The sequence below is a fragment of the Xenopus laevis genome, chromosome 9_10S (genome assembly GCF_017654675.1).
Source record: "Xenopus laevis strain J_2021 chromosome 9_10S, Xenopus_laevis_v10.1, whole genome shotgun sequence".
Lineage (NCBI taxonomy): Eukaryota > Metazoa > Chordata > Amphibia > Anura > Pipidae > Xenopus > Xenopus laevis.
In genome coordinates, this window is record NC_054388.1 from 81,160,163 (window position 1) to 81,185,697 (window position 25,535).

General features: G+C 37.4%; 2 protein-coding genes across 2 annotated transcripts; one reads left to right on the forward strand and one right to left on the reverse strand.

Moving 5' to 3' along the window:
- Positions 1-3,992: 3,992 nt before the first annotated feature.
- Positions 3,993-15,686, reverse strand: cryga.8.S (crystallin gamma a gene 8 S homeolog). Its single transcript, XM_041578480.1, has 3 exons — positions 15,637-15,686; positions 6,970-7,212; positions 3,993-4,480 (listed from the first exon to the last, which is right to left on the reverse strand). The coding sequence occupies exons 2-3, from the start codon at positions 7,012-7,014 to the stop codon at positions 4,205-4,207; spliced, it is 321 nt and encodes a 106-aa protein (XP_041434414.1). The 5' UTR covers positions 7,015-7,212; positions 15,637-15,686; the 3' UTR covers positions 3,993-4,204.
- Positions 15,687-18,568: 2,882 nt separating this feature from the next.
- On the forward strand, positions 18,569-23,395 carry cryga.7.S (crystallin gamma a gene 7 S homeolog). The gene is made up of 3 exons (XM_041578099.1): positions 18,569-18,577; positions 21,999-22,241; positions 23,120-23,395. The coding sequence occupies exons 1-3, from the start codon at positions 18,569-18,571 to the stop codon at positions 23,393-23,395; spliced, it is 528 nt and encodes a 175-aa protein (XP_041434033.1).
- The last annotated feature ends 2,140 nt before the right edge of the window (positions 23,396-25,535 follow it).

The following is a 25,535-nucleotide window of genomic DNA, read 5'->3' on the forward strand; positions in this document are numbered from 1 at the left end:
TTCCCGGTGTCCCGCCGGCCCAGTCCGACACTGATCTGCACACATCCAGACCTAGCAGTTGCTTAGAAAATCAGAAAGAGGGGCAAAAAGCTGTGTTGCAGCAAAAATTTTGACCACTCCCATTTTGTGGGCACACCCCTTAATTACCATGTCCATTTTACAAAATTTGTCTGGTTATGAAAGTTTGAACACATTTCTGAGAATTTTAGTGCAATGTTTTGCTGAAGAAGGTGAAATTGCACTTTTAAGCTGTGAGTCTCAATTCTCCCAAGACACTTGCTTATCTTAAATTAATACAATTGTATCTTTGCTTATCTTAAGTTGATTACTATGTGAGACACCTGTTCATGCTAACACCAAGGGGCAGATTTACTAAGGGTCGAATATCGAGGGTTAATTAACCCTCAATATTCGACTAGGAACTAAAATCCTTCGACTTCGAATATCGAAGTCGAACGATTTAGCGTTAATCCTACGATCGAACGATCGAAGGATTATTCGTTCGATCGAATGATTAAATCCTTCGAATCGAACGATTCGAAGGATTTTAATCCAACGATCGAAGGAATATCCTTCGATCAAAAAAACACAGGCAAGCCTATGGGGACCTTCCCCATAGGCTAACATTGAGTTCGGTAGCTTTTAGCTGCCGAACTAGGGGGTCGAAGTTTTTTCTTAAAGAGACAGTACTTCGATTATTGAATGGTCGAATAGTCGAACGATTTTTAGTTCGAATCGTTCGATTCGTAGTCGAAGTCGTAGTCGAAGGTCGAAGTAGCCCATTCGATGGTCGAAGTAGCCAAAAAAACACTTCGAAATTCGAAGTTTTTTTAATTCGAATCCTTCACTCGAGCTTTGTAAATGTGCCCCCAATTGTCATAAATTTTTGGGAGTAATTAAACAATTGCTGGAATCCATGGTAGTGAGAAGAGGAATTGTAGGAGAAAAGGAAATTAGAGATGGAGGATGCCAACTGTGCTTTTTCTAAATGAGGACTGGTTGTAGTTATCAATAATTAAAATCCAGGAAATATAGTAGTACACATGAAATGTGTTTAGTATATGCTGTAGTTTGTTATGTAAAGACGTAGCTGAATGAGATTCAATGTTTATAAATCTAAAGTCATGCACCTGGGATGTAAAAATATCCAAGCCACTTATCCTTAATAGGACTGCACTAGGCAAATCCATAATGGAAAAGGACTTTGGAATCCTTGTAGATAATAAACTTGATCAGTTCAAGGGCAAATAAGGTCTTGAGCTGTATTAAAAGGGGCATTGATTGACAGGGGGAGATGGTTATTCTTCCACTGTATAGAGCACTTGTAAGGCCCCATCTAGAATATGCCGTACAGTTTTGGTCTCCATCACTCAAACAGGACATTATTGAATTAGAGAGGGTACAGAGAAGGGCAACTAAGCTGGTAAAAGGTATGGAAAATCTTAGCTATGAGAAAAGACTGGCCAGTTGGGGATGTTCACTCTGGAGAAGCTATGTATAAATATATAAGGGGATCATATAATAATCTATCAAATGCTTTATTTACTAGTAGGTCTTTTCACCTGACGAGAGGTCACCCATTCTGTTATTCTGATTAAAAGGAGGTTCTGTCTAAATATGCGGAATTTTTACAGTGAGAGTTGTGAAGATGTGGAATTCTCTCCCTGTATCAGGCTGATACATTAGATATCTTTAAAAAGGAAGGGAATACAGGGTTATGGAAGATAGCTCATAGTACAAGTTGATCCAGGGACTAGAGGCAAATTTGAGAGGCTTCAAATGGGTTTTTTGCCTGCCTCTGGTTCAACTAACAGTTAGGCAGGTTAAAATAGAGTTAAAAGGTTGAACTTGATGGACATGTGTCTTTTTTCAACCTGATTTACTTTCTATTTTAAAACTGCAAGGAACTGAGGTGATGTTGCATGTGAAAATTCTGTACCTCCATGCATATTGTAGAATCTGTGAAATAAAATTCTACTATCTGTTTATGCTGTGTGTGTGTGTGTGTGTGTGTCTGTGTGCCTCATGATGGAATAATGGCAATGTCATGATGTACTAGTACTTATCATTCTTTACCCTACCATCTATTAATTGATAATATTAATAAAAAATAGAGGCCATTATTCAAGAGTTACTCTGTTATTTATTGTGCATTGGTAAAGTTGTTCTCAGCCTAACATTATATTATTCTGGATTATTTACTTTAAGATACAGTATACTCCATGTTCAACATAAATTCAATATTTTGGGCTTGTGTTGAACATATTTTGCCTATTGTTTTAATCACAAAATATGTATGTTTTTTGTTATTTCTTGAGTAAACAGGGCACAAAAATTACTCCTTGTTTGGTATTTGCTAGTTAGATTATCAGTGTAAATATAAAGTCTGGCATAATAACCACTTATTTGACACTTCTCCACACAGACTGTTCATTTGGCTCTGCACTGTGTCGGGGGGTGCAACTACACCTGTTAAACTGGCTCTGAGCTTCTGTAGACTCATCATCCTGTCAGTGATGGGAACTGGCCACAGCCTAAGGAAAAGAAAAATTCTGTCCTAATTTAATGGAAAACTTTACCCCCAAAATGAATACTTAAGCAACATATAGTTTATATGAAATGAAGTGGCATACTAAAGAATCTTACCAAACTGGTATATATATATTTAATTAAATATTTCCCTTTTACATCTCTCGCCTTGAGCCACCATTTCGTGATGGTGCCAGACATATACAGAACTGATAATGAACATTCAGGGTTCAAGATATACTACAAGTTTCAGAATTGTATAGAAATGATAAAAAACAAGGGAAAAATGAAAGGATCAATGATAGGGATAATTAGCAAGGACAGACCCAATAGAGTGAAGAACAGAAGCATGGTCAGAGGTATGCTCAAGGCAGATATTGCATGTTACAGTCACTATACATAGTTTATCTTAAAAGGCTCTATTTTAATGGGCCACTAAAAAAGGCACTCCAGATTAATTTATGGCAAATTGATTTTCAAGTTCAAAACTGTTGGATGCTTAATATTATTGGGGAAAAGGGTCACTTAACATCGATACACTTTGTTAGTTATATGAAACATCAACTTGGCTTCCACTGATAAATAGTGAAAATATCCCAGGGGGTGTAAGCATGACACGGGACTAGCTAGCAACTGGGAGCTGAATCAGAAAACATTGGTATATGGGTTGGGAATTGGTAAAACCTTCACCTCCAAGCTTATAGAAGCTGAGACATCAGACAGGAGGTTCCTGGTCAGACCTAGGTGGTATATTTATCACAGAGTAAAGTTAGAGATCTCCACAGTCCCCAGAGTAAAAAACCGACTTTCTCTATTCATTTCTATGGGATTTTTAAAGGTGTATTTATCTAAGGGTGATAGTGAAAGTTCACTATTTGATAAATACACCTTTAAAACACCATAGAAATGAATGGAAAGAGGCGGTTTTTCACTATGCGGACTGTGGAGATCTCCAACTTCACTCTTTGATAAATATACCCCCAAGATTTAAGTTAGGAAATCTGCCATTGGAGGTGATGTTTTAGGTTCAGCAACCCATCTGGATACCTGATTTCTAACACAGGAGGTAGGAGGGAGGTAGGGGGAGGAGTTTAGGTATCAAACAGAACTATAGGTGGAGAAAGCTGGGTTGAAGACTGATTTTGGAATAGGTCATCCTAGACAAAGCACAGGAGGGAGAGATGAAGCCATGAGTAGGAGTAGACCAGGCACTCAGTGGAGCAGCATATGCAGCAAACTGCATTTCATGCAGAGCACAAGTGTCACCACACTGGAACATGAAAGATACAGGGCAGCACATGTAACCAGAAAGTAATTTGCCATCTCATGTGCTTCTTGCATAGGTAAAACTGACCAAACGATGCACTAGGTTTACTAAAAGTATGGCCAAATGTAAACATTTTCTTAAGGACTGCAAGAAATGTTTAATAGGAATACATATTTAATAAAATTATATAATTTAATTTCTGATTAAATTAAGATATTTATATACTATGCATGGCTTTGTAGGCATTGTACATTTTTATTGCAATCATTAATAATGATGCTTGAATCAACACATCATTGTTCTAATAAACTTTATTTTTGCCAGAATATTTATTTTATATAGTTTAGAACTGCCATTATGTTAATAATTATAATTCATCTTATCACACATCTTCAGGTTAAAGGCAGTTCAATAGTGATGGTAAATTCTTCTAAATGAGCCAGTCCTGGGGTTCATGGCTCCCCAATCATTGTATCTCCTGTACTCTCCAGGCCTCAGATAGTATTGACGTCCCCTGTAGTTGGGTTCCTCATAAAATATCCAGTAGCCATCCAGGACTTGGCAGGAGTTGATGTCCTGGAAATTAAATCTCTCATAGACATTGGGACAGTCTTCAGTGAACTCCATCATCTGACCTCTGAAATCATCTCTCTCATAGATCTTCATTCTAAATGATCCTTCGTGCTTGTAAATGAAATGATCAAGTTAGTGTATGTATACCAGAGATGATTAAAGGATCGGTAACATCAATTTTCTTTATTAAAAAATGTGTTAGTGTAGAACGAAAAAACACCACAAAGACATATTAAACTTTTAAATCTGTAAGTCTTTATTAAGAAATAGCTTACCATCATGCAGCGCTCGATTTCTCCTCCCTGGCTATCTCCTATAAGGAAAGCACGGAGGAGAAATCAAGCGCCACAAGATGGATTGCTGGATCGCTTTTTCTGAAGAGGAGCGCAAGCGGAGTTTCAGTAAGTTATTTCGTAATAATGACTTAGTGATTTAAAAGTTTAATATGCCTTTGTTGTTTTTTTTTTCTTTCTACACTAACGAATTCTTTTAATAAAAAAATTGATGTTACTGCAGCCAATAATTAAAAGTGGTTTTGGGCTTGTGTCCAAAACTTTGGGGTATTCTCCCACACACCTATCTGTCATGTAAGCCTGGGTGCTGCTGTATATTGGGACACTGTGTGTGGTATGTATTTATTTGTATTTTTAGATGACTTTGCAATCATGTTAAATTATTAATTTAATTTGCACACCTTTTGTTTCTGTCAATGATGTGGTGTGCAGACACCTGTAAACGTGGAGCGCTCACCTTACTGATACACACTTCTTGTAATGTCAGGTGCTGAACTGGAGGACCCACTCCTGTCACTGGGTCATAATAACATGTAGAAAGGAACCAGCAGCACACTGTGTTTAAGTTGCAAAAGTGCACCAAAATTTATTAAGCCCACATCATACAATTAGGCAACGTTTCGGGCCCACCTGGCCCTTTATCAAGCTTGATAAAGGGCCAGGTGGGCCCGAAACGTTGCCTAATTGTATGATGTGGGCTTAATAAATTTTGGTGCACTTTTGCAACTTAAACACAGTGTGCTGCTGATGTGGTGTGCAGAGTGACTAATTATAATCTTTATTGTTTTTGGCTCTAATTGGGTAAGAGCCTTTACTCTTGCACCCTAGTCTAAATATGTATTTAAGAAATGCCCTTCATTAACTGTTCATTTCTGTGATGAACTCACAGGTGAGCCAGTCCCCTGCACCAATGGATGCTCACAGTGATGCCTTACTCCAGGAATCTTTTATTGCTGAGGCCAATCACTTTAGTCTCTATACTGGTGGATGACACTGTGGGGATGTAACCCTCCTGACCTCCTAATTGGAGCCTTAGACTGCTCAACTAAATACCTTAATCTGGCCTCTTAATTTCAGAATGAGCTATTACAATTCCTTCCTAACGATGTCTGCTCCTACTGAGACTTGCTTCCACCTCTGGCTCTCCTTGCACCATCCACCCCCTCCAGCAAATGGAGATCCACATAAAGAGGCCAAGCACACGACTTCCATGTTATAGATGAGGGAAACCTGACTAAACTGCTGGAAAAAATACTTTGCCTGGAAAGGGAAACAGCTACCCCTTTCAACTGCAAAACAAGACCAATGCAAAACTGTTGTAACCCCCCTGGGGCATGCATGTTACAATTGTACATTTTTATATCTTCGCTTTCCCGAAAAAACAGCACCTAAAGTAATGTCACAAGTAAATTCAGCTGGCTGATAAGACTTTATACTGAACAACATGTTTCAATTTTCTCACCACATGGTGTCACCATAGTTCACCCTTAGTGAATACATTTCGGTCCTTAAACTTTACACTTGCTTTTCAAAATGTCTAATACATTGACTACTATTTAACAGATATACAACAAAAAATATAAAAAAAATAGATACCTTAATCTGAGGAGATTACATAGCGGGCTATTTTCTTATCAGTTTTATGGAAAATTGACTGATGAACATTGAATGCCCCTTCTTGTTGAATATTTTGTTTATAACCTTACATTTTACATATAATTATGTATATTTTGGATTTGTATTTTGGGTTTATTTTTACACTTTTATAAAGATAGTTTTTGTCTGTCATTGTGGAGTTCCTAGGATAAGTGGCAGGTTATACATGCATCACCCTGGCCCCGATGTGGTCATTATACATAGATAAATCATTTTAGTATATACGGTAGACATGCCTGTTGCTGTAAAGTTTAAAATGAACTTTTTATATAGTATAAAAAATAATGCTGTGGGCCATTTGAGGTTGCCACTCTTCCAGCTTTCTCCAGCCTGCAGTTTAACATTCTATCTGGTTGTTGGGGTCACAGATAATGGCAAGCAAAAATTAGTCCTAGAGGGTCCTATTAGGACTAGAGGGCTAATTTATGAATGGTAGAGCAGGGTGCAAAAAAAAGTGTAGACCACCATGTTTGTCAAACTTTGAACCCTGCCTTTGGGCTCTTTTCTGAGGAAACCACTGTATTCATGCAGTACTAAAAATTTAGTATTAATAGTAGTTGCTCATTTATCTTATCAATGACTTACAGATATTCTGTTTAAGTGGTGTGTGTGCATGCTTTAGGTGGCATATATAGTATTTGATATTCTTACCTGTGGGCTCAGGCGGCAGGATTTAATGCAGTCATTGAAACCCATCCATTGCTGAAAATCAGGATATTCTCCCCTACGTAGGTAGTATTGATGCCCTCTGTAATTGGGATGTTCATAGAGAATCCAGTCTCCACTTTCCACTCGAATGGAGTTGCAGCGTCTAAAGTATGAAGACAAGTCTGGACATTCGGAGTTGCACTCATATGAGCGACCCTGGAAGTTTTTGTCCTCGTAGAAGATGATCTACAGTATACAGGAAAATAAGCAACATTCTGACATTAGGGGGTAATGTACTAAAAATTTTCTCATTATTTTATTAAAACCAATTTGACCAAACTCCCCTCCACAATTATACCTTATTTGTTATTATTTGGTGCGCGAAACGATTTGAATTGTATTAATTTTTCCGATATGACGCCTGAAAACTCAAATTTTTTCAGTTTATCACCTAAAAACCACGAATTTTGCGGATTGTCATATAAAACCCAGCGCTGATCAGGATATCTTCCAATTGTAAAAGAGACATCTGCCATTGACTTTTACATGAACTAGGCAAATCTGAGTTGGAGTACTTTTTTTATACAGACTTTTAACAACAAAAAAATGTGTTTTTTTTCCTTTAAAACCCAAACCCGGAAAATTCAGGTTTTGATAAATAACCCCCTTAGTTTTCACATTTTTCATAACAACAAAAGTGCAATTAATTGCAGCTTAATTGATCCTGTTGATTTAAGTGATATTTACCGTGCTTGATACATTCATTAAACTTACATTAAAAAGTCTTACTGAAATGAATTCTCAATTAAAGTTGGAAGGAGCCAACAAACAAAAAAAACTCTATTGGTGATGTCCATCCTGTAAGTCAGAGCTTTCTGTATAAGCTTCCAGATAAGTGATCCCATACCCATATTGTTATTCTTGTATCTAGATTGTAAGCTTTCTTGGGCAGACTTAAGTTGCGGCATTCCTTCATCGGCTAAAAAAATGATTATACAGAAAACATCACGCATGCCCGTTATCCAATAAGTGTCAATAACTTTTAGGAAGTTGATGAAAACAATTTCCCGAAAACCTTGCTTCTTTACACATTATTACACAGGCAATGTTAAACAATTTTGACTCTAAAAACATTTACGTATTTAAGTATTTGCATCAAAAAGCAATTCTTATTTCTAAATGTGGCTTTATATAATTTACCATACCTTTCCCATTCTGAATGACTGGACGTGTGGGCAAACGTGCTGCACTGATCAAGGACAGCAGAGAGAGGCTTTTATATATATATTGGCTCATGCTGAAGTTTGCAGGAATTAAGAGATATGGTGACAACTTCCTGTACAGTTAGGTGAATGTAAAAAGTATCCACTGTACTCAGCAATCCAGTTGTAACTGTTCTATACTGTATGAACAGGCAAATTCAATTCTATAAATTTGCTTGCACCTACAGACTGTATTGAGAAATTATGGCCACAATAGGACTTGTTGCTATAACATTCTCTGTATAGAAATGTGCAGCTAAATGTCAGGATTTGTACCGATACCTACAGGGCATGAAAAAGATGAGTTGCAATATGCTGTATGTAATAAAGTCTAATGAAATATAGTATTTTTAACTTTCTGTTATAATTATGATTTGTTTATTGTTTTTTTTATATTTATGCTAGGAACTGTTTCCATTTCACACTGTATTCCACCTCTTTCTGTATTTCTATATTTGATACAATTTACTATCAACAATTTAATTTTTTATTTCCTTCTGCTATCCAAAAGGCTTGGGACTTTTCATTTTCTACATTACACAATCCCATTAAAGGGATCCTGTCATCGGAAAACATGTTTTTTTCAAAACGCATCAGTTAATAGTGCTACTCCAGCAGAATTCTGCACTGAAATCCATTTCTCAAAAGAGCAAACAGATTTTTTTATATTCAATTTTGAAATCTGACATGGGGCTAGACATGTTGTCAATTTTCCAGCTGTCCCGTGTTATGTGACTTGTGCCTGCACTTTAGGAGAGAAATGCTTTCTGGCAGGCTGCTGTTTTTCCTTCTCAATGTAACTGAATGTGTCTCAGTGGGACATGGGTTTTTACTATTGAGTGTTGTTCTTAGATCTACCAGGCAGCTGTTATCTTGTATTAGGGAGCTGTTATCTGGTTACATTCTCATTGTTCTTTTGTTTGGTTGCTGGGGGGGGGGAACGGGAGGTGGATGATATCACTCCAACTTGCAATACAGCAGTAAAGAGTGATTGAAGTTTATCAGAGCACAAGTCACATGACTTGGGGCAGCTGGGAAATTGACAATATGTCCCCATGTCAGATTTCAAAATTGAATATAAAAAAATCTGTTTGCTCTTTTAAGAAATGAATTTCAGTGCAGAATTCTGCTGGAGCAGCACTATTAACTGATTAATTTTGAAAATGTTTTTTTCCCATGACAGTATTCCTTTAAGGTGGCTATATACGGACAGGTCTACTTGCTTGAACATACGTAGCCATGTTTTTTTTCCCCCCACAATTTTTTTTCGAATTCCATAGTCATTGTGGCCAAGGGCTATAATTTGCCATCATCCGCTTCACCCCCTTTGCAGCACTTCGCCAGTGGAAATTCGCTGAGACAATGCCAATTTACTAAAAAGCGGAGTTTCATCCTGGGTGCCGGAAGCTGGCGAATTTTCGCTAGCGTTACTTCAGCAATGCGAACAATTCAAAGCGAAGATGGCTAGTATTCATTTCTGCCTAGCGCAAATTCGCTAGAGGTCTTGCACTAATTGATTAACCATTAATTTGCATACGGTGGGAAATTTAAAGTTGAATGGACGTCTTTATGTTATATGTTGCAGCTACTACATTACATTTCCACTGTTAATTACACATGTCCAGGGAACCTTAATAAAGAAAATAGAGTTGTTATAATACCCTGAGCATGAGCCCACTGTATAGTTAATGTTCTATATGTTAGAAAATGTATAGGGGAAACCGGTTACCCCCAAAAAAAATTTTTAGGACTATTGCAGGCTATCACTCTGAAAAAAAGACGCCAGAGTTTTTTGAACTATGATGCTTTTTTCACTCACATAATATGATATAAGTGACAGAAGATTGAGGAAGATCTATGCACTCCATTGCACTTAGCCCCGTCTGAGCTGGCGAAGGCAAGTCTGACGAAAGAGGTAACGTTCAGTAAAATCCACATTTTAGTGAATTTGCTGGGTAACATCCGTTCGCCAGATCAGAAAGTCGCCTGGTGATAGAGTGCAAATAACCGATAGAGACTGTCTCTTTCACTAGCGAATTGGCGCCTGTGTCCATTAGTAAATTGGCGATGTCCATGTGAGTGGTAACACTAGCGAATTGACTATAGAGACAAATATTGGCTTTTTATCATTTATAGCAGCTAGTCAACTCCAGAATGTGGGTTAGACCTAGTGCTGGTCTCTATAGAAATGCCTAAAGAAATAGTTTGCATGTTTCCGCCAATGATGCCTTATAGAAAAATCAAAACTCTCATTTTTGGTATCTAGGCAGTGCTGTGTGTATGGTATGAGACAAGTAAATACCTTCTGATTTCAGAAGGCTTCACTTTGCATGGAATTGCTTGCGAGTGGCTTTTTGGCTCCTTTCAGTCCTTCTCGTCCTAACCATGTTCAGTTTCCCATTAAAGAAAAGTAGAATTCTTAATGAATCAGATGCTCCTACAACAACTTACCTGTTCAGGGGGAGGCTGCAACACTAGCGCAGAGAGCGCAATAGCGCTATCTCGCATTAGTAAAGCTGAATTTCCGGTTAAAAAAAAACAGAAATTCAGCTCTTAAAAAGGTACCAGGAGCTTCTTTTTGCCTCCCCTGGTAACCGATTTGGTGTTTTAAAAGTGTTCAGATTGGGTGGCAGTAACTCCAGGGTTCCCCAGTGTCACTAGGTGCACTTGTACACAATTCATCAGAGCAGACTGGGCTGCACAAATAGCGTAACCAAACCAAAGTACAAGAAGGGTGTTGGGCCCAAAAATAAATTGACATTTGCATCCATTTTAGAGCCACTTCATTTTCATTTGTAACATAAAATATAATATGTTTTATGTAATAAACTGTATTTATATAATGCCAACATACTCTTCAGTACTTTACAGAGATCATTCATAATTTATATCAGTCCTTGCCAGTAGAGCTTATATTCTAATTTTCCTATGACCTTCACACAACACACACACTAGTCTGTACTCTGATTGTATCAGATGCACAAGTTAGGGAGTGGCACCATGAGGCACTGTACTAAGGATGGGGGTGGCCTGCACCCTTGAAGCTTTGTTGTGCACCACTCACCAGATGTGCTATCTGATGTAAAGTACGCAGTGCAACCTTTCCACAAGGAAGAAGTGCTGCTTGAATGATCACTAAGGGGCACATGTTTACACCCTTAGGGGTAAATTTATCAAAGAGTGAAGTTCCGCCACTAGAGTGAAATTCCGCAGCTCTCAATTCATTTCTATGGGATTTTGAAAGGCGTATTTATCAATGGGTGAAAGTTCACCCTTTGATAAACACGCCTATAAAAATCCCATAGAAATGAATGGAGATTGGCGGAATTTCACTCTAGTGGCGGAACTTCACTCTTTGATAAATATACCCCTTAGTGCTCTTACACTAAGAATTGTAAATGGCCCAAATAATGTTATTTGTTCAGTTAATTACAAGTATTAATTTAAATAAATATAAAGTAGTATTTTTGGTATAAGAAGCAGAAATGGTAGGTATAATAACTCACATGTGGAAGAAGGTACAACATTGTGCACATAGGCCTATATAAATAAAGATATACATGCATAGTGCAACCCCCCCCCCCAAAAAAAATTGTAAAAATAATGATTTTTCTATTAAATAGCAATAACCACACTGATTTTGGCTTGACAGAAAAGAGGGGCTTTGACCCTGAGCCCGATAATTATACCTTTGCTGCCTGTCACATGCTGTATTTTATCTTTATACTTGTGAAGGATAATATGCTACACATTGCAATAATAATGTTTGGTTGTTTGAAGAAGAAAGTATTCTGATGAGTGATAAAAAGCAATAACTATACAGATGTAGCCTTACAGAGCATTTGTTTTTTTCAGGTGGGGTCAGTGACCCTCATTTGAAAGCTGGAAAGAGTCAGAAGAAGAAGATAAATATTTAAAAAATTATTTAAAAAAACAAAAAATTAAGGCCATTTGAAAAGTTTGCTTAGAATTAGCCATTCTATAGTATACTAAAATTAACATAAAGGTGAACCACCCATTTTATTGACATGTACTGTATAAATTATGAAATAGGACTATGACATCCAACAGTTTTAATTACATACTATGGAACTTGAAATGACAGCGAAGTGGACAGGAACAGAGATGGGGCAAGGACAGAGATAGATATAAGGGTATAGAGAAAGGAAAGTGAGAAAGAGGGGCTGGAGATACAGACAGAAAAGTTAGGTATTGATATTTGGAAACCATTCGTGAATTTTTTTTCCACTAAAAATTCAGATTTTATACTAAAAAAACCCACAAATTTTTCAACATTCGGAGTTTAGTAAATAACTCCCTTATTGTTAGTTGAAGGTTAGATTTTGGCATACCAATGTATAATTTGTATGATTCAAATTTTTTTGTTATGGAAATTATTCACTTTAATCTTTCTGAGGGAGCAGTAACTATGTTTGCATATTTTATTTAATTTTTCTAAAAAACAGTAGTACTAGTTTAAAACAAATGCATTTGAACAGAATCAATATACCTTATAATTTTATATTATAATTTTTTTTTTAATATATCTGGGCTAATATTTGGCATCAGGCTTTTGACAATACCATTTAGAGTTATCCAGCTACAGTCAGCAACATGGATGCAACTAGAACAAACCCGAGAACAGTTTCAGCTAGTCTACAATAGCTACTGTATACTTTCTTTTTACTGTACAGAAAACCATTGGCTCAATTCCTCATTTCTGCAGGCATCAGCAAGAGAGATTGTATATAAAAGCCGCTTTATACTCATGCACAGGCACACAGATATTGAAGCCTGTGCATGCAACAAATTGTGGTGCGCACAAAGATTTTTGTGTGAAAACACATTTTTGATTTATTCTGACTTGCACACACAGTTTTTACAAATGCACACACAAGTTTAATAAAAAACATTGTAGTATATGTAAGAGATCCCTAATCTGGAACCTGTTATCTAGAACACTCCAAGTTACAGAAAGACTCAGTTTTAAGCAAATAATTCTAATTTCTAAAAACAATTTTCTTTTTCTCAGTAACAATAAAGCAATGCCTTCTACTTGAGCAAAACTAAGCTGCATGAATTCATATTGGCATCAAAACAATCCACTTAGGTTTATTTAATGTGTAAATGTTTGCAGAGGATCAGACAAGTCTTTCCCTTGTTTTTTTTGTCTGTGACATCATCCGGCCAAATTACAGGCTGGAGAGAAATCCGATTGGCTGGGAGCCCCAGTGAATCTCTACGAGAGGAGGAGGACACAGGGTAGTACTTTGCTTCGGAGCCAAATGCACAGGGTTACAAAAGCAGTTTAAAGGAAAACTATACCCCCCAAACAATGTAGGTCTCCATAAAAAGTTATTGTATAAAACAACTAAAACCCTGCTTCATGTAAATAAACCATTCTCATAATAATGTTCTTCTTAGTAGTATGTGCCATTGGGTAATCATAAATAGAAAATTTAAAAAAAATAAGGGCCGCCCCCTGGGATCGTACGATTCACTGTGCACACAAACATACAAAACAAACTATACTTGTTAGGTCACATGAGCCAATTAACAGTCAGAGTTCTGTCTTTTGCTTCCACACTTCTTCCTGTTAGAGTTGTAGTATGGTGGTTCAAGGCAAGAGATGAAAAAGGGCAATATTTACTTAAATATATATTCCAGTTTGGTGAGATTCTTTAATATGCCACTTAATATAATATAAAATATCTGTTGCTTAAGTATTCATTTTGGGGGTATAGTTTTTCTTTTTAAAAGAAGCCTCTGCTGCAGCAGCCAGCCAGAACCAGATCTGTGGAGAGCAGCGTTTGAGTAAAGGAGCTGCAGTAAAAATTAAACTGTGTTTGTACTCATATTGGACAAGATTGGAGCTTCAGATTAAAGGGAGAGGTTGTCCTGCATCCAGTTCAGCGGTAGGATGGCCTTTGCAACCCTTGTGTGTCCCCAGTGTGAGGACAGGTCTTGCCCTTGTACCTGACAAACATTGTATGTCAGAGGATCAGCTATCCCTGCTAGGAATTGTGTATTTTATCTATTTTACAGGTGTTTCATTAATCTTTCTACTTTGTAAATTTTTTTTCAATGCCATTGGCCACCAATCCATTTACCTTGTTATTTATATTACCGGTCCATAAGAATTTTGCTCAGATTAATATCTGGAAATAAAAATATAGGATAACCATTATAAAGACTCGCAAGCTATTTTTTTTTAAATTTGAGAATCTATATATCAATTTGTTTTGTGATTTTGGCCCATTGTATTGTATTCAGTATAACGTCTTTTAAAATTAACAGTAGATGACAGTCTTTTTCAGCTAAGTGAACATCTAAAATAATATAAGCTGAAATTGCTCTGTATTCTGTACATTCTTAATAAATTAACACCAAAATACCTGGTCAGAATGGGCAAGTAAAACTTTTTTATTATAGAGCAGTGCTGTCCAACTTCTGTGTTACTGAGGGCCGAAATTTTTCTTATAATAGAAGCCATTGTTGACCACTCCCTGTTTTTAAACCACACCCACTTTAAACCACACCCATGTTACCACGAGGTCATGTCCACATTAATTGTGGTAGCACACCAAAAAACCAAATGGTTGGTGCTCACTGCATGGATATCACTCATATGTGAAAAAGGTTGTCATATTAAGACATACCCTTAAATCCATATGCCTCTTCTTCCCCTTGGATAACACAGCATCCCAGCACATAATTAAACACCTTAGGGACCCTAACAAAAAATTATTTTTAAATGCTAAACCCCCAGAGCAAATAGCAGGCTTATGTTCCACAGGCAGAGCAGGGCACACACAGGCAGAGTAGGGCACAAGCAGGCAGAGCAGGGCACACACAGGCAGAGCAGGAACGAGGGATATATACACAGCACTAACCTTGTCTATAAACAACAAGAGCAGAAGGTGCTCAACAAAATGTATTTACTTACTTTTCCCCACTTTTTTTTTTTTTTTCGACCATCAAATAGGCTACTTCGACCTTCGACTACGACTTTGAATCGAACGATTCAAACTAAAAATCGCTCGACTATTCGACCATTCCATAGTCTTTCCAGATTCCAAATGGGGGTCATTGACCCCATCAATAAACAAATGCTCTTTAAGGTGTAACCATTTGAGGTAACAGGGTCATCGTCTCCTGGGGGGTAGACGGGTGCACAGCAGTATTGGAGTCCACGCAAAACAACACAAAACTGGTTGGTAATGTGCAACTGGCCACAACCAGTTTTATTTGTCTGGTTGGCAGGAAGACAGGAATCAAAACAAACAAAAATGAAAATAAAACCTTGCCTGTCCGGCACTAACTAAACAATTAGCTCCTAACTAACTAGCTGAGGATCTAACATCCAGCACCTAACAGAAAACGTATTTGTGGCACAGCACGTACTCACATGAATCTGGCTCTCTCACACAGGCCTGCACTGCCTGCTCTTTTTCCCAGGATTGAGAGAGACACACACACAATCCCTTCCCTACTTAAGGAGAGAGAACACCTGTTCCTCTCTCAGGTGTTGGGCAAACCCGGACCGTCCATCTGGAATCGGATCCCGCCCAACACTCAACACTCTTGTAAACCGGGTCCTTTTTCCGGCTATTACAGCTAGCCACAGACTCGTGAAAAAATGTACATTTACTTGGTTGCTTAAAACCAGTATGACAGAAATCTGGATGATACATAAACCCCTTCAACCAATTTCCCAGCATTTCTGTTACAAAGGCTATTGTTATTTTTATTACTCAGCTTTCTATTTAGGCCCTCTCCTATTCATATTCCAGTCTCTTATTCGAATCAATGTGTGGTTGCTAGGGTAATTTGAAATTTCAAACTGGAGCTTAAAAGATGAATAAAAAGCTAAATAACTCCCAAACCACAAATAATAAAAAATTAAAACCGATTGCAAATTGTTTCAGTATATAACTCACTACATCATACTAAAAGTGAGAACCCCTTAAACTTAAACCAATTTTTTGTAAAATTTAAATGTAATTTATATTTAAGGAAACCCCCTTATATTTCTACTTGGTAATACACTCCCTAGTGGTGTCTGAATTGAGGTTGTGGTTTACTTTTGAGAATGGACTAATTAAATATTTTATACAGTTATCATATCCATTATGTAAAGTGGTCAATAAAGTTAAAATTCACAGTTTGTAAGAGTTGGCAAGAAAAGGAACGAGGGATATATACACAGCACTAACCTTGTCTATAAAAAACAAGAGCAGAAGGTGCTCAACAAAATGTATTTACTTACTTTTCACCACTTTTCTTTTTTTTTTTTCTACCATTGAATAGGCTACTTTGACCTTCGACTACGACTTCGAATCGAACGATTCAAACTAAAAATCGCTCGACTATTCGACCATTCCATAGTCGAAGTACTGTCTCTTTAAAAAAAACTTTGACTACCTACTTCGCAACTTTAAACCTACCGTGCATCAATGTTAGCCTATGGGGACCTTCCCCATAAGATTTGTAAGTTTTTTTGATCGAAGGAAAATCCTTCTATCGTTCGATTCGAAGGATTTAATCGTTCGATGTAAAAACTCCAATTAATTAGTGATTATATATATTAGCTCTTAACGTTTTAATCAACCCACCTGGCTAATTCATGAATTGAGAAGTGACTTGTACAATGAATTAATTACACAATTTAAATCTAAATGAATTGTGCATACTATCTAAAGTGACCTGTGCAATTGATTACGGTATACAATTGATTTTAAAATGAATTTACTACGATTTCTAATAAATAATAAAGTGACTTATGCAGTTGAATTAATTCAACAAATTCATTATATCTAAGGTGCACAACATAAAGTGGCTTGTGCAATTAATTAAAGCTGGTAATTAAAAAAAATTAATTTGTTGAGATCTTGAACATAAACCCTTGATTTTTATCCTTCTATGAAGATAAGGAAAGGTGAAAAATTGTATAGAGGGTGGAGTTGCTCCCAAGATCTAGCTATTCATTTTTTCTGGTCCCTAGGAGCACCACAAAGTTGGAGAATGTCAGTAGGGCTGCGGTCTCAAAATTACCTTCCTATATTTACTTGGAAGAGGCTATCTTAACCTACAAAACCGCAAACCCCACAGTCCTTGGAATAGAAAATAGATTAGTAAAGGAGTCTGAGAAAGTATTTAAAAAATTCGTAGTCTCAATCCCACCCCACCATCCGGTGATTATTAGCTAAAATCAGAGAGTCCGTCTGTTGCCCTGACGCATGTTTCGCTATAAGCTTTAAAAGCTAATAGCGAAACGTGCATCAGGGCAAACGACTGACTCTCTAATTTTAGCTAATAATCACCGGATGGTGGGGTGGGATTGAGACTACGAATTTTTTAAATACTTTCTCAGACTCCTTTACTAATCTATTTTCTATTCCAAGGACTGATCTTTCAGCAGCACGCGCAATCTTAAATAGGCTCCTAAATGTATTTTAAACAGTGGTGTAACTATGCAGGGCACAGTGACCTGGATAGAGAACAGGCTAAAAGATAGACTACAAAGAGTGGTGGTACATTTTCTAATTGGACCAGTGTTGTTAGTGGAGTACCACAGGGCTCTGTACTAGGTCCCTTGCTTTTCAACTTGTTTATTAATGACCTGGAGGTGGGTATTGAAAGTACTGATTTTTGCAGATGATACTAAATTGTGCAGAACTATAGGTTCCATGCAGGATGCTGCAGAGTGATTTGTCTAAATTGGAAACTGGGCAGCAAACTGGTAATCCACCAATTACTTCTCAGAATGCTAGAGGTTCTGCTGATTGCACTACATTATAGCATCTACAGTAGGAGAAATATACAAAAAACAACTAAGAGCATATTTACCAACTCTAAAAAATGATGCTAGGAAATTCATTCCCATTCAGTGTAGTTATAGAAAAACACAAGAAAAATCTGGATTTTTCCAGGCAGTTTGGAACTGAATTATTGTAAACCCATGATGATGAACTGGAAATGTACAATAGATTACTACCTATTATCTGTGCATCGTACAGCTGGAAAATGCTTTCCCATTTTTTTGTTTTGACATGCCTTGCTCTACAAAAATACAATTGAAATCTGGACAAAGACGTTTTTCACCACAATAGTAGACAATAAAACTTTACATTCTCTTACTTGGCAGAAAATGTTAGCTTTACAAACACGTGCACTCAGATATTTACATAGGTAATGCATACATATAAGAGCATGTAAGCATACATGAGTCATACATTCTCTTTCCTGGGGAAAACACAGAAAGAGAGACTATATATAAGGACTCTCATTATCAACTATCACCTCTCCCTTATACTTTCTTTGTAAAGTTTTCAGCCAAAATGGGAAAGGTAAGAGACATTAAGTAAAAACAAAGGTTTAAAAACTGTAATGAATTTCCTAATCACATGGTTAAATTTAGCATACAACCATCCTGGTACTTTGTTATGTTATATTTATCTTTCTCCTGTATGATTTTGCACCTCTCTGGTTTGCACTCTCAGGGGCAGAGCTGACACCCATGAACTTGAAATTCAACCAAAATTCGACCAACTGCAATTTATGAAAAAAATTTAATTTTTCAAACTCGAGTGCATGGGATCGAAAAAAAAAATAGATTTTCAGGATGGCTGCAAACAACTCCAAATTGATCCCATGATGTCCTCCATAGGCTAAAACAGCAATTTGGCATGTTTAAGGTGGGAAATAGTTACATTTGAATTCTTAAAGGGCCAGTACATGATACATTTTGAAAATCAAATTCAATTATTTTTAAAAAAAACTCAAATCGAATTTTAACTATTCCCTAGTCGAATTTCACTTAAAAAAAACCTCAAAAATTTGAATTTTCACTTCGACTCCTGATGAATCTGCCCCTCAGTGTTCCTTATCATTGTTAATGCGGCCATTTTGTCACTCCATTTCTTACATACAACCATTTTCATTTATCCAATACTTATTTAATTTATATCTCTCTTATCTCTTTAGTCTTTTGCTCAACTTGTTTTGGCAAAAATCACTTTTCTCTCTTTTGCTTATGCATGCTTGTTCTTCTATTAAAAAATCCATACGCAGTCATACTGTATATAGCCCAGACTATCATTGAATACTTTTAATTTAGGCAGAACTTAGACAGGTGTATAGCAAGGAACAGTATAACAACATTATTTCATAATGGTTCATGCATTGTAAAGTTGTGGTGCCTGCTATTACGCTCGGGTTCCGGGACATTGCACTATTATGATCAAAAAAAAATAAGTAAATAAAAAACAAGTTAAATAAGTTACATAAAAGAAATCATTTGGATGGAATAATCCCAGTTGCCTTTTTTTTCCACAGAAGAAAAGTTGCACTCATGTGAAAATCACACTGTTCTACTGATTTTCAATGATACTGAAAATCTCAAATGTTTTAAAAAAAATATATAGTTTGAGACCATTTCTATTGACTTCTATAAAAAAAATGGCAGATTTTATTTGCTGAGTTTCTTCGCGCAACTTTTTTTTTTTGATAAATCATGGCTATTTGAGGTTTTAAAGAATATTGTGTCATGTATTAGCTCTCTAGTTTTTTTGTGAGAAAAAAACCGAAACTCCGATTTTGCTAAATCTGCCCCTAAGGTACAACTTTATTAAAATTTGAAATGGGTTCCAAAGGTTCCAATTTTATCACATTTATTAAAAACTTTCCTAAAAGGGTAAATGTTCCCCACAGTCAGGCAAATCAATCAATGCCTCATTTCATATGCTTTGAGCTGTTCTAGATTTCCTTGTATTTTATCAACAGCCCATCATCGGTTCCTTTACCAGAATGTCCCATTCATTAAGCCATGTTTGGTGCTGTGAGGATACCCATAAGCTGTTAGTAAGACTGGACCAGGAAAGAGGAACTGTATACAGCATACAGATTGCTATCTGCCATTGTTAGTAACAAAAACATTTTCCGCCTAATACTGGTATTCATTAGGGATGTAGCGAACGTCGGAAAAAAAGTTCGCGAACATATTCGCGAACTTGCGCAAAAACGCGAGCGGTTCGCGAACGGTTCGCGAACCCCATAGACTTCAATGGGAAGGCGAACTTTAACATCTAAAAAAAAAATTTCTGGCCAGAAAAATGATTTTAAAGTTGTTTAAAGGGTGCAACGACCTGGACAGTGGCATGCCAGAGGGGGATCAAGGGCAAAAATGTATCTGAAAAATCTGCCTGTGTGTGCTTGGAAGAGATAGTGTAGGGGGAGAGCTGTTAGTGATTTCAGGGACAGATGATAGTAAGTTTGCTGGCTAGTAATCTGCTTGATACTGCTCTGTATTGGAGGGACAGAAGTCTGCAGGGATTTGAGGGACATTTTAGCTTAGGTAGCTTTGCTGGCTAGTAATCTGCTGTTCTCTTTAAACAACTGCCATACGTTGACCTTGTAGGCATTGTTTGCCCAGTTTTTTTGGACGCAGCCACTGAAGCACAGTTGCCAGAAAAAATATGCCATATAAATGCTGAAAATAGTCATTTTTCGCCATACGTTGACCTTGTAGACATTGTTTGCCCAGTTTTTTTGGTTGCAGCCACTGAAGCACAGTTGCCAGAAAAAATATGCCATATAAATGCTGAAAATAGTAATTTTTTGCCATATACGTTGAGTCAACGTATGGCAAAAAATGACTATTTTCAGCATTTATATGGCATATTTTTTCTGGCCTCTGTGCTTCAGTGGCTGCGGCCAAAAAAAACTGGGCAAATAATGCCTAAAAGGTCAACTTATACACTACTACAGCGATGGATACGGATTACGTAAAATATATTATGGCTGCTTGAAAAAAGTCACTCCGGTGTTTTTTCTGGAGACGGTAATATTATGGATATTTAGACAGAATGTGAACAAGGTCACACAGCTAGATGGCAGTTGGTTGAATAACACACTGGGCAAAAAATGCCTACAGGGCAAATAATGCCTAAAAGGTCAACTTATACACTACTACAGCGGTAGTAAAATAAAAAAAAGTAAAATAAAAAAAAAATGAATATTAAAAAAAAAAAATTAAAGTTGGTGCTGCTGAACTACTAGGAGCAGCAGATTAGCACACCAGTCCCACTCCCCAACACTGCTAGACTAATAGCACTGGGCTCTTATAGTAGTAGTAGTAGTAGTAAAACAAAAAAAAAAAAATAAAAGCAGTCCTTACAAGGACTACTGTTATTGCAGCAGTCAGCAGATGAGATCAGAAGCAGGACAGCTGCCCACTGCAGCTACATACAGAGCACTGCAGTAGAAGGTAGATTACTAGCCAGCAAAGCTACCTAAGCTAAAATGTCCCTCAAACCCCTGCAGACTTCTGTCCCTCCAATAACAGAGCAGTATCAAAACGATTACTAGCCAGCAAACTTTCAACTGTCCCTGAAATCACTAACAGGCAGCAGCTCTCTCCCTACACTATCTCTTCAGCACACACAGGCAGAGTGAAAAAACGCTGCAGGGCTTCGGTTTTTATAGGGAAGGGGAGTGGTCCAGGGGAGAGCTTCCTGATTGGCTGCCATGTACCTGCTGGTCTGGGGTGAGAGGGCAAAAAAAAGCGCCAACAATGGCGAACCCAAAATGGCGAACGTCGCGCGACGTTCGCGAACTTCCGGCGAGCGCGAACACCCGATGTTCGCGCGAACAAGTTCGCCGGCGAACAGTTCGCGACATCTCTAGTATTCATGTTTTGGTTTCGTAACTGTACTATACTAATTTGCTTCCAATACAGTTAACGGTTATTGTCATCAACTGTGTCTGCAGATCACCTTCTATGAGGACCAAAACTTCCAGGGCCACTCCTATGAGTGTGATTCAGATTGCAATGACATGACTTCTTATTTTATTCAATGCAACTCCATTCGGGTTGAAAGTGGCAACTGGATACTCTATGAACACCCTAACTACAAAGGACGTCAATATTACCTGAAAAGGGGGGAGTACCCGGATTTTAAGCAATGGATGGGATTCAGTGATTCTATCAGATCTTGCCACCTGACTCCACAAGTAAGTACAACAATGGAGGTGCACGTTTTATTTATTATTCCATTTCGATGGTTATGCTTCTCCCACCATGACATTATGTTTATACATTAAATTCCAGTGATACAGTGAGTGAGGTAGCAGTGAAAATAGTGAAGTGAAAATATTAGGATATTTTAAGGGACACCTACAGTATGGTCAACATACTGTAAGCCCGGTGTAAGGACCAGTGTCAGACTGGGGCATCTGGGGCCTACTGGGGCTGCCTGTAGGGTCCCCCACCACAGCCGAGAGCTTCAGCTCCTCCACAAACCACCCCCTACTGCACTTTCTTTCCAGCAGAAATGGGAGGAGACCACTGGCGCCCACAGTTCCATGCGGAGGGGACTTTTTAGAGGGGGCAGGCCTGGGTTGTTGGGGTCTGTGGGGCCTACTGGGTTTTTTTCTGGTGTCCTACTGCCCCAGTTTGGCACTGGAAAGGACAATAATACGTGTAAATTTCCATAAAGAACTGTGCACAATAGAAAGAATATAGGCTATGAGCAGACATCCAGGGTTATCCCAGCAAATGCTTAACCTAGTAAATAAATCTTTGACTCTTTACAGTCTGACTTATGCCATGTATATAATTTTTTGGCTTATTGGGCCCTGTGTGACCACCTAAAGACAAGTAGCAAGGGGTCTTAAGAGAGTAAGAATCTGACCAAGTAGCCTGAGACAATATTAGGTTTAGTACAATTAAAAGGGAGAATTGTTTTTGTTTTGTCAAAGTATTTTGCTTATTACAATGTCTCATGATAGTTCCCTCTTTAAATATAGGCTTTTTTCTTAAAAATTTACTTTTTTTTTAGTTTTAGACTATTTTCTCTTTTAAATATATATCTTTATTTTTTTTATATAAGTATCGTGGTCCATTTAAAATGAGGATGTATGAAAAAGAAGACTTCAAAGGTCACATGATGGAATTTACAGAGGATTGTTCTGATGTATTTGCACAATTTCATTACAACGATATGAACTCCTGCAATGTGCTCGATGGTCAATGGATCTTCTATGAGGAACCAAACTACCAGGGACGGCAGTATTACCTGAGACCTGGAGAGTACAGGCAATGCACTGACTGGGGGGCTTCAAATGCAAGAATTGGATCTTTTAGACATGTTCAACATAATAAATAATCTACTAAAGGCAATAATAAAGGATAATATGAAAACTGAAAATATATAAAATAATTGAATAAATACTGCAGTTTCTGTGATTAGTATGCATCATCAGGCAAAATAATAATAATAATAAAAATGATACTAAATATTTGTTAGAAATACTGAGAGTCATTGATGAGTCCTACCCACAGATAGCTTGCAGTGTATCTACATTAAGAGATTCTCAATTAAAGGAGACCTGTAACAAAAAAAATAAATAACTCCCCCACTGGAGGTGCAGTCTAATAGAAAGCATGATGACACATTGTGCATTCATATAATATGAGTTGGGGCTCTTGCTCATTATTTGCATGGTTGTGCTCCAACATGTCCTCCCTGTACTGGCAACTCACGCAATAGGGTAATAGTCTTGCAATTGTTTTTCTTGTTATTCTTGGAGAGCTGCATTTTGCAACCATATGTCCTTGTTTCTGTAAAATCAATGTAAAATACTACTTTCCATCTATAAAACATAGTAACATAGTAAGTAAGGTTGAAAAAAGAAACACATCCATCAAGTTCAACCTTTTAAGTCTATATACAGTATAACCTGCCTAAATTCCATCATGACTCCAAGGTGGCAGTCAGACTAGTCCCTGAATCAACTTGCACTACAAGTCATCTTTAATAACCCTTTATTCCCTCACTTGCTAAAAAGCCATCCAACTCCTTCTTAAAGCTATCTTATGCGTCAGTCATCACAAATGATTCAGGGAGAGAATATCTTCACAGATATGGCACTGATACAGCCTAATAGTTCAGAGCCTATTTGGATCTTGTTAGATCTCATCAGTGAAAGATATTAGAACATGGCTTCTTAGTGGGTCGGCCTTATAGGGGCAGATTTATCAAAGGTTGAGGTGAATTTTCGAATTCAAAAAAATTCAAATTCCGAGCTATTTTTTGTGTACTTCGACTAGGGAAGCGTCCAAATTCAATTAGAATTTGAAAAGAATTTGAATATCAAAATTTATCATGTATTGTCTCTTTAAAACAGTGATCCCCAACCAGTAGCTCGTGAGCAACATGATGCTCTCCAACCCCTTGATTGTTGCTCCCAGTGGCCTCAAAGCAGGAACTTATTTTTGAATTCCAGGCTTGGTTGTATAAAAACCCAGTGCACTGCAAGACAGAGCCTCAATGTAGGTTGACAATCCACATAGGGGCTACCAAATGACCAATCACAGCACTTATTGGGCAGCCCAAGAACATTTTTCATGCAAGTGTTGCTCCCCAACTCCTTTTACTTCTGAATGTTTTTCAAAAGGTTGGGGATCCATGCTTTAAAAGTTCGACTTCAACCGTTCACCATCTAAAACCTGCTGAATTGCTGTACTCAATCCTTTGAGGTATTCACATACACGTGAGTGTGTGACCTGAGTATGCTAGGAGTCCTAGACTACAGTATGTGGGCGGCACCAAACCTAAGGAGCATATTTACTAACTGTCGAAGTGAATTTTCAAATGTAAAAACTTTGAATTTCGAACTATTTCGACCAACGAATAGGCCTAAATTCGACTTCGATTCGAAGTAAAAAAGTTCGACTTCGAAAATCGAAGTACTGTCTCTTTAAAAAAAACTTCGACTTCATATTAAACCTGCTGAAGTGCCATGTTAGCCTATGGGGACCTTCTAGATCATTTTTCTAAGTCTTTACACATCGAAGTAAAATCATTTGATCGTACACTAAAATTGTTCCAATCGATTTTACTTCGATTGTTCGATGGCCAAATTCGGTGAAAAATCCTTCAACTTCGATATTCGGAGTCAAAGTATTTTAATTCGATGGTCGAATTTCAAAGTATTTTTTACTTCGAAATCCGACCCTTGATAAATCTGCCCCTAAATGTAAAACAGGTGTACCCTTCTGTTAAACCAAGGGGTATATGCATTTGTAACAAAAGAAAAATAAATCTTTTATCTGATTACCATTTCAATTTTGAGAAGTATATATGATAGCGCTACTAATGTAGATCAGAGGTGTTGACTGTACTGGCTATCAATAAACACAATTAGTGGCTTCCCTTTACTTTTTCTAATGGGCATAACTACAGATGAAGCAGACCCTATGGCTGCAGGAGGCCCAGGAGTGTAGAGAGCCCTGTAGGGCCTTAA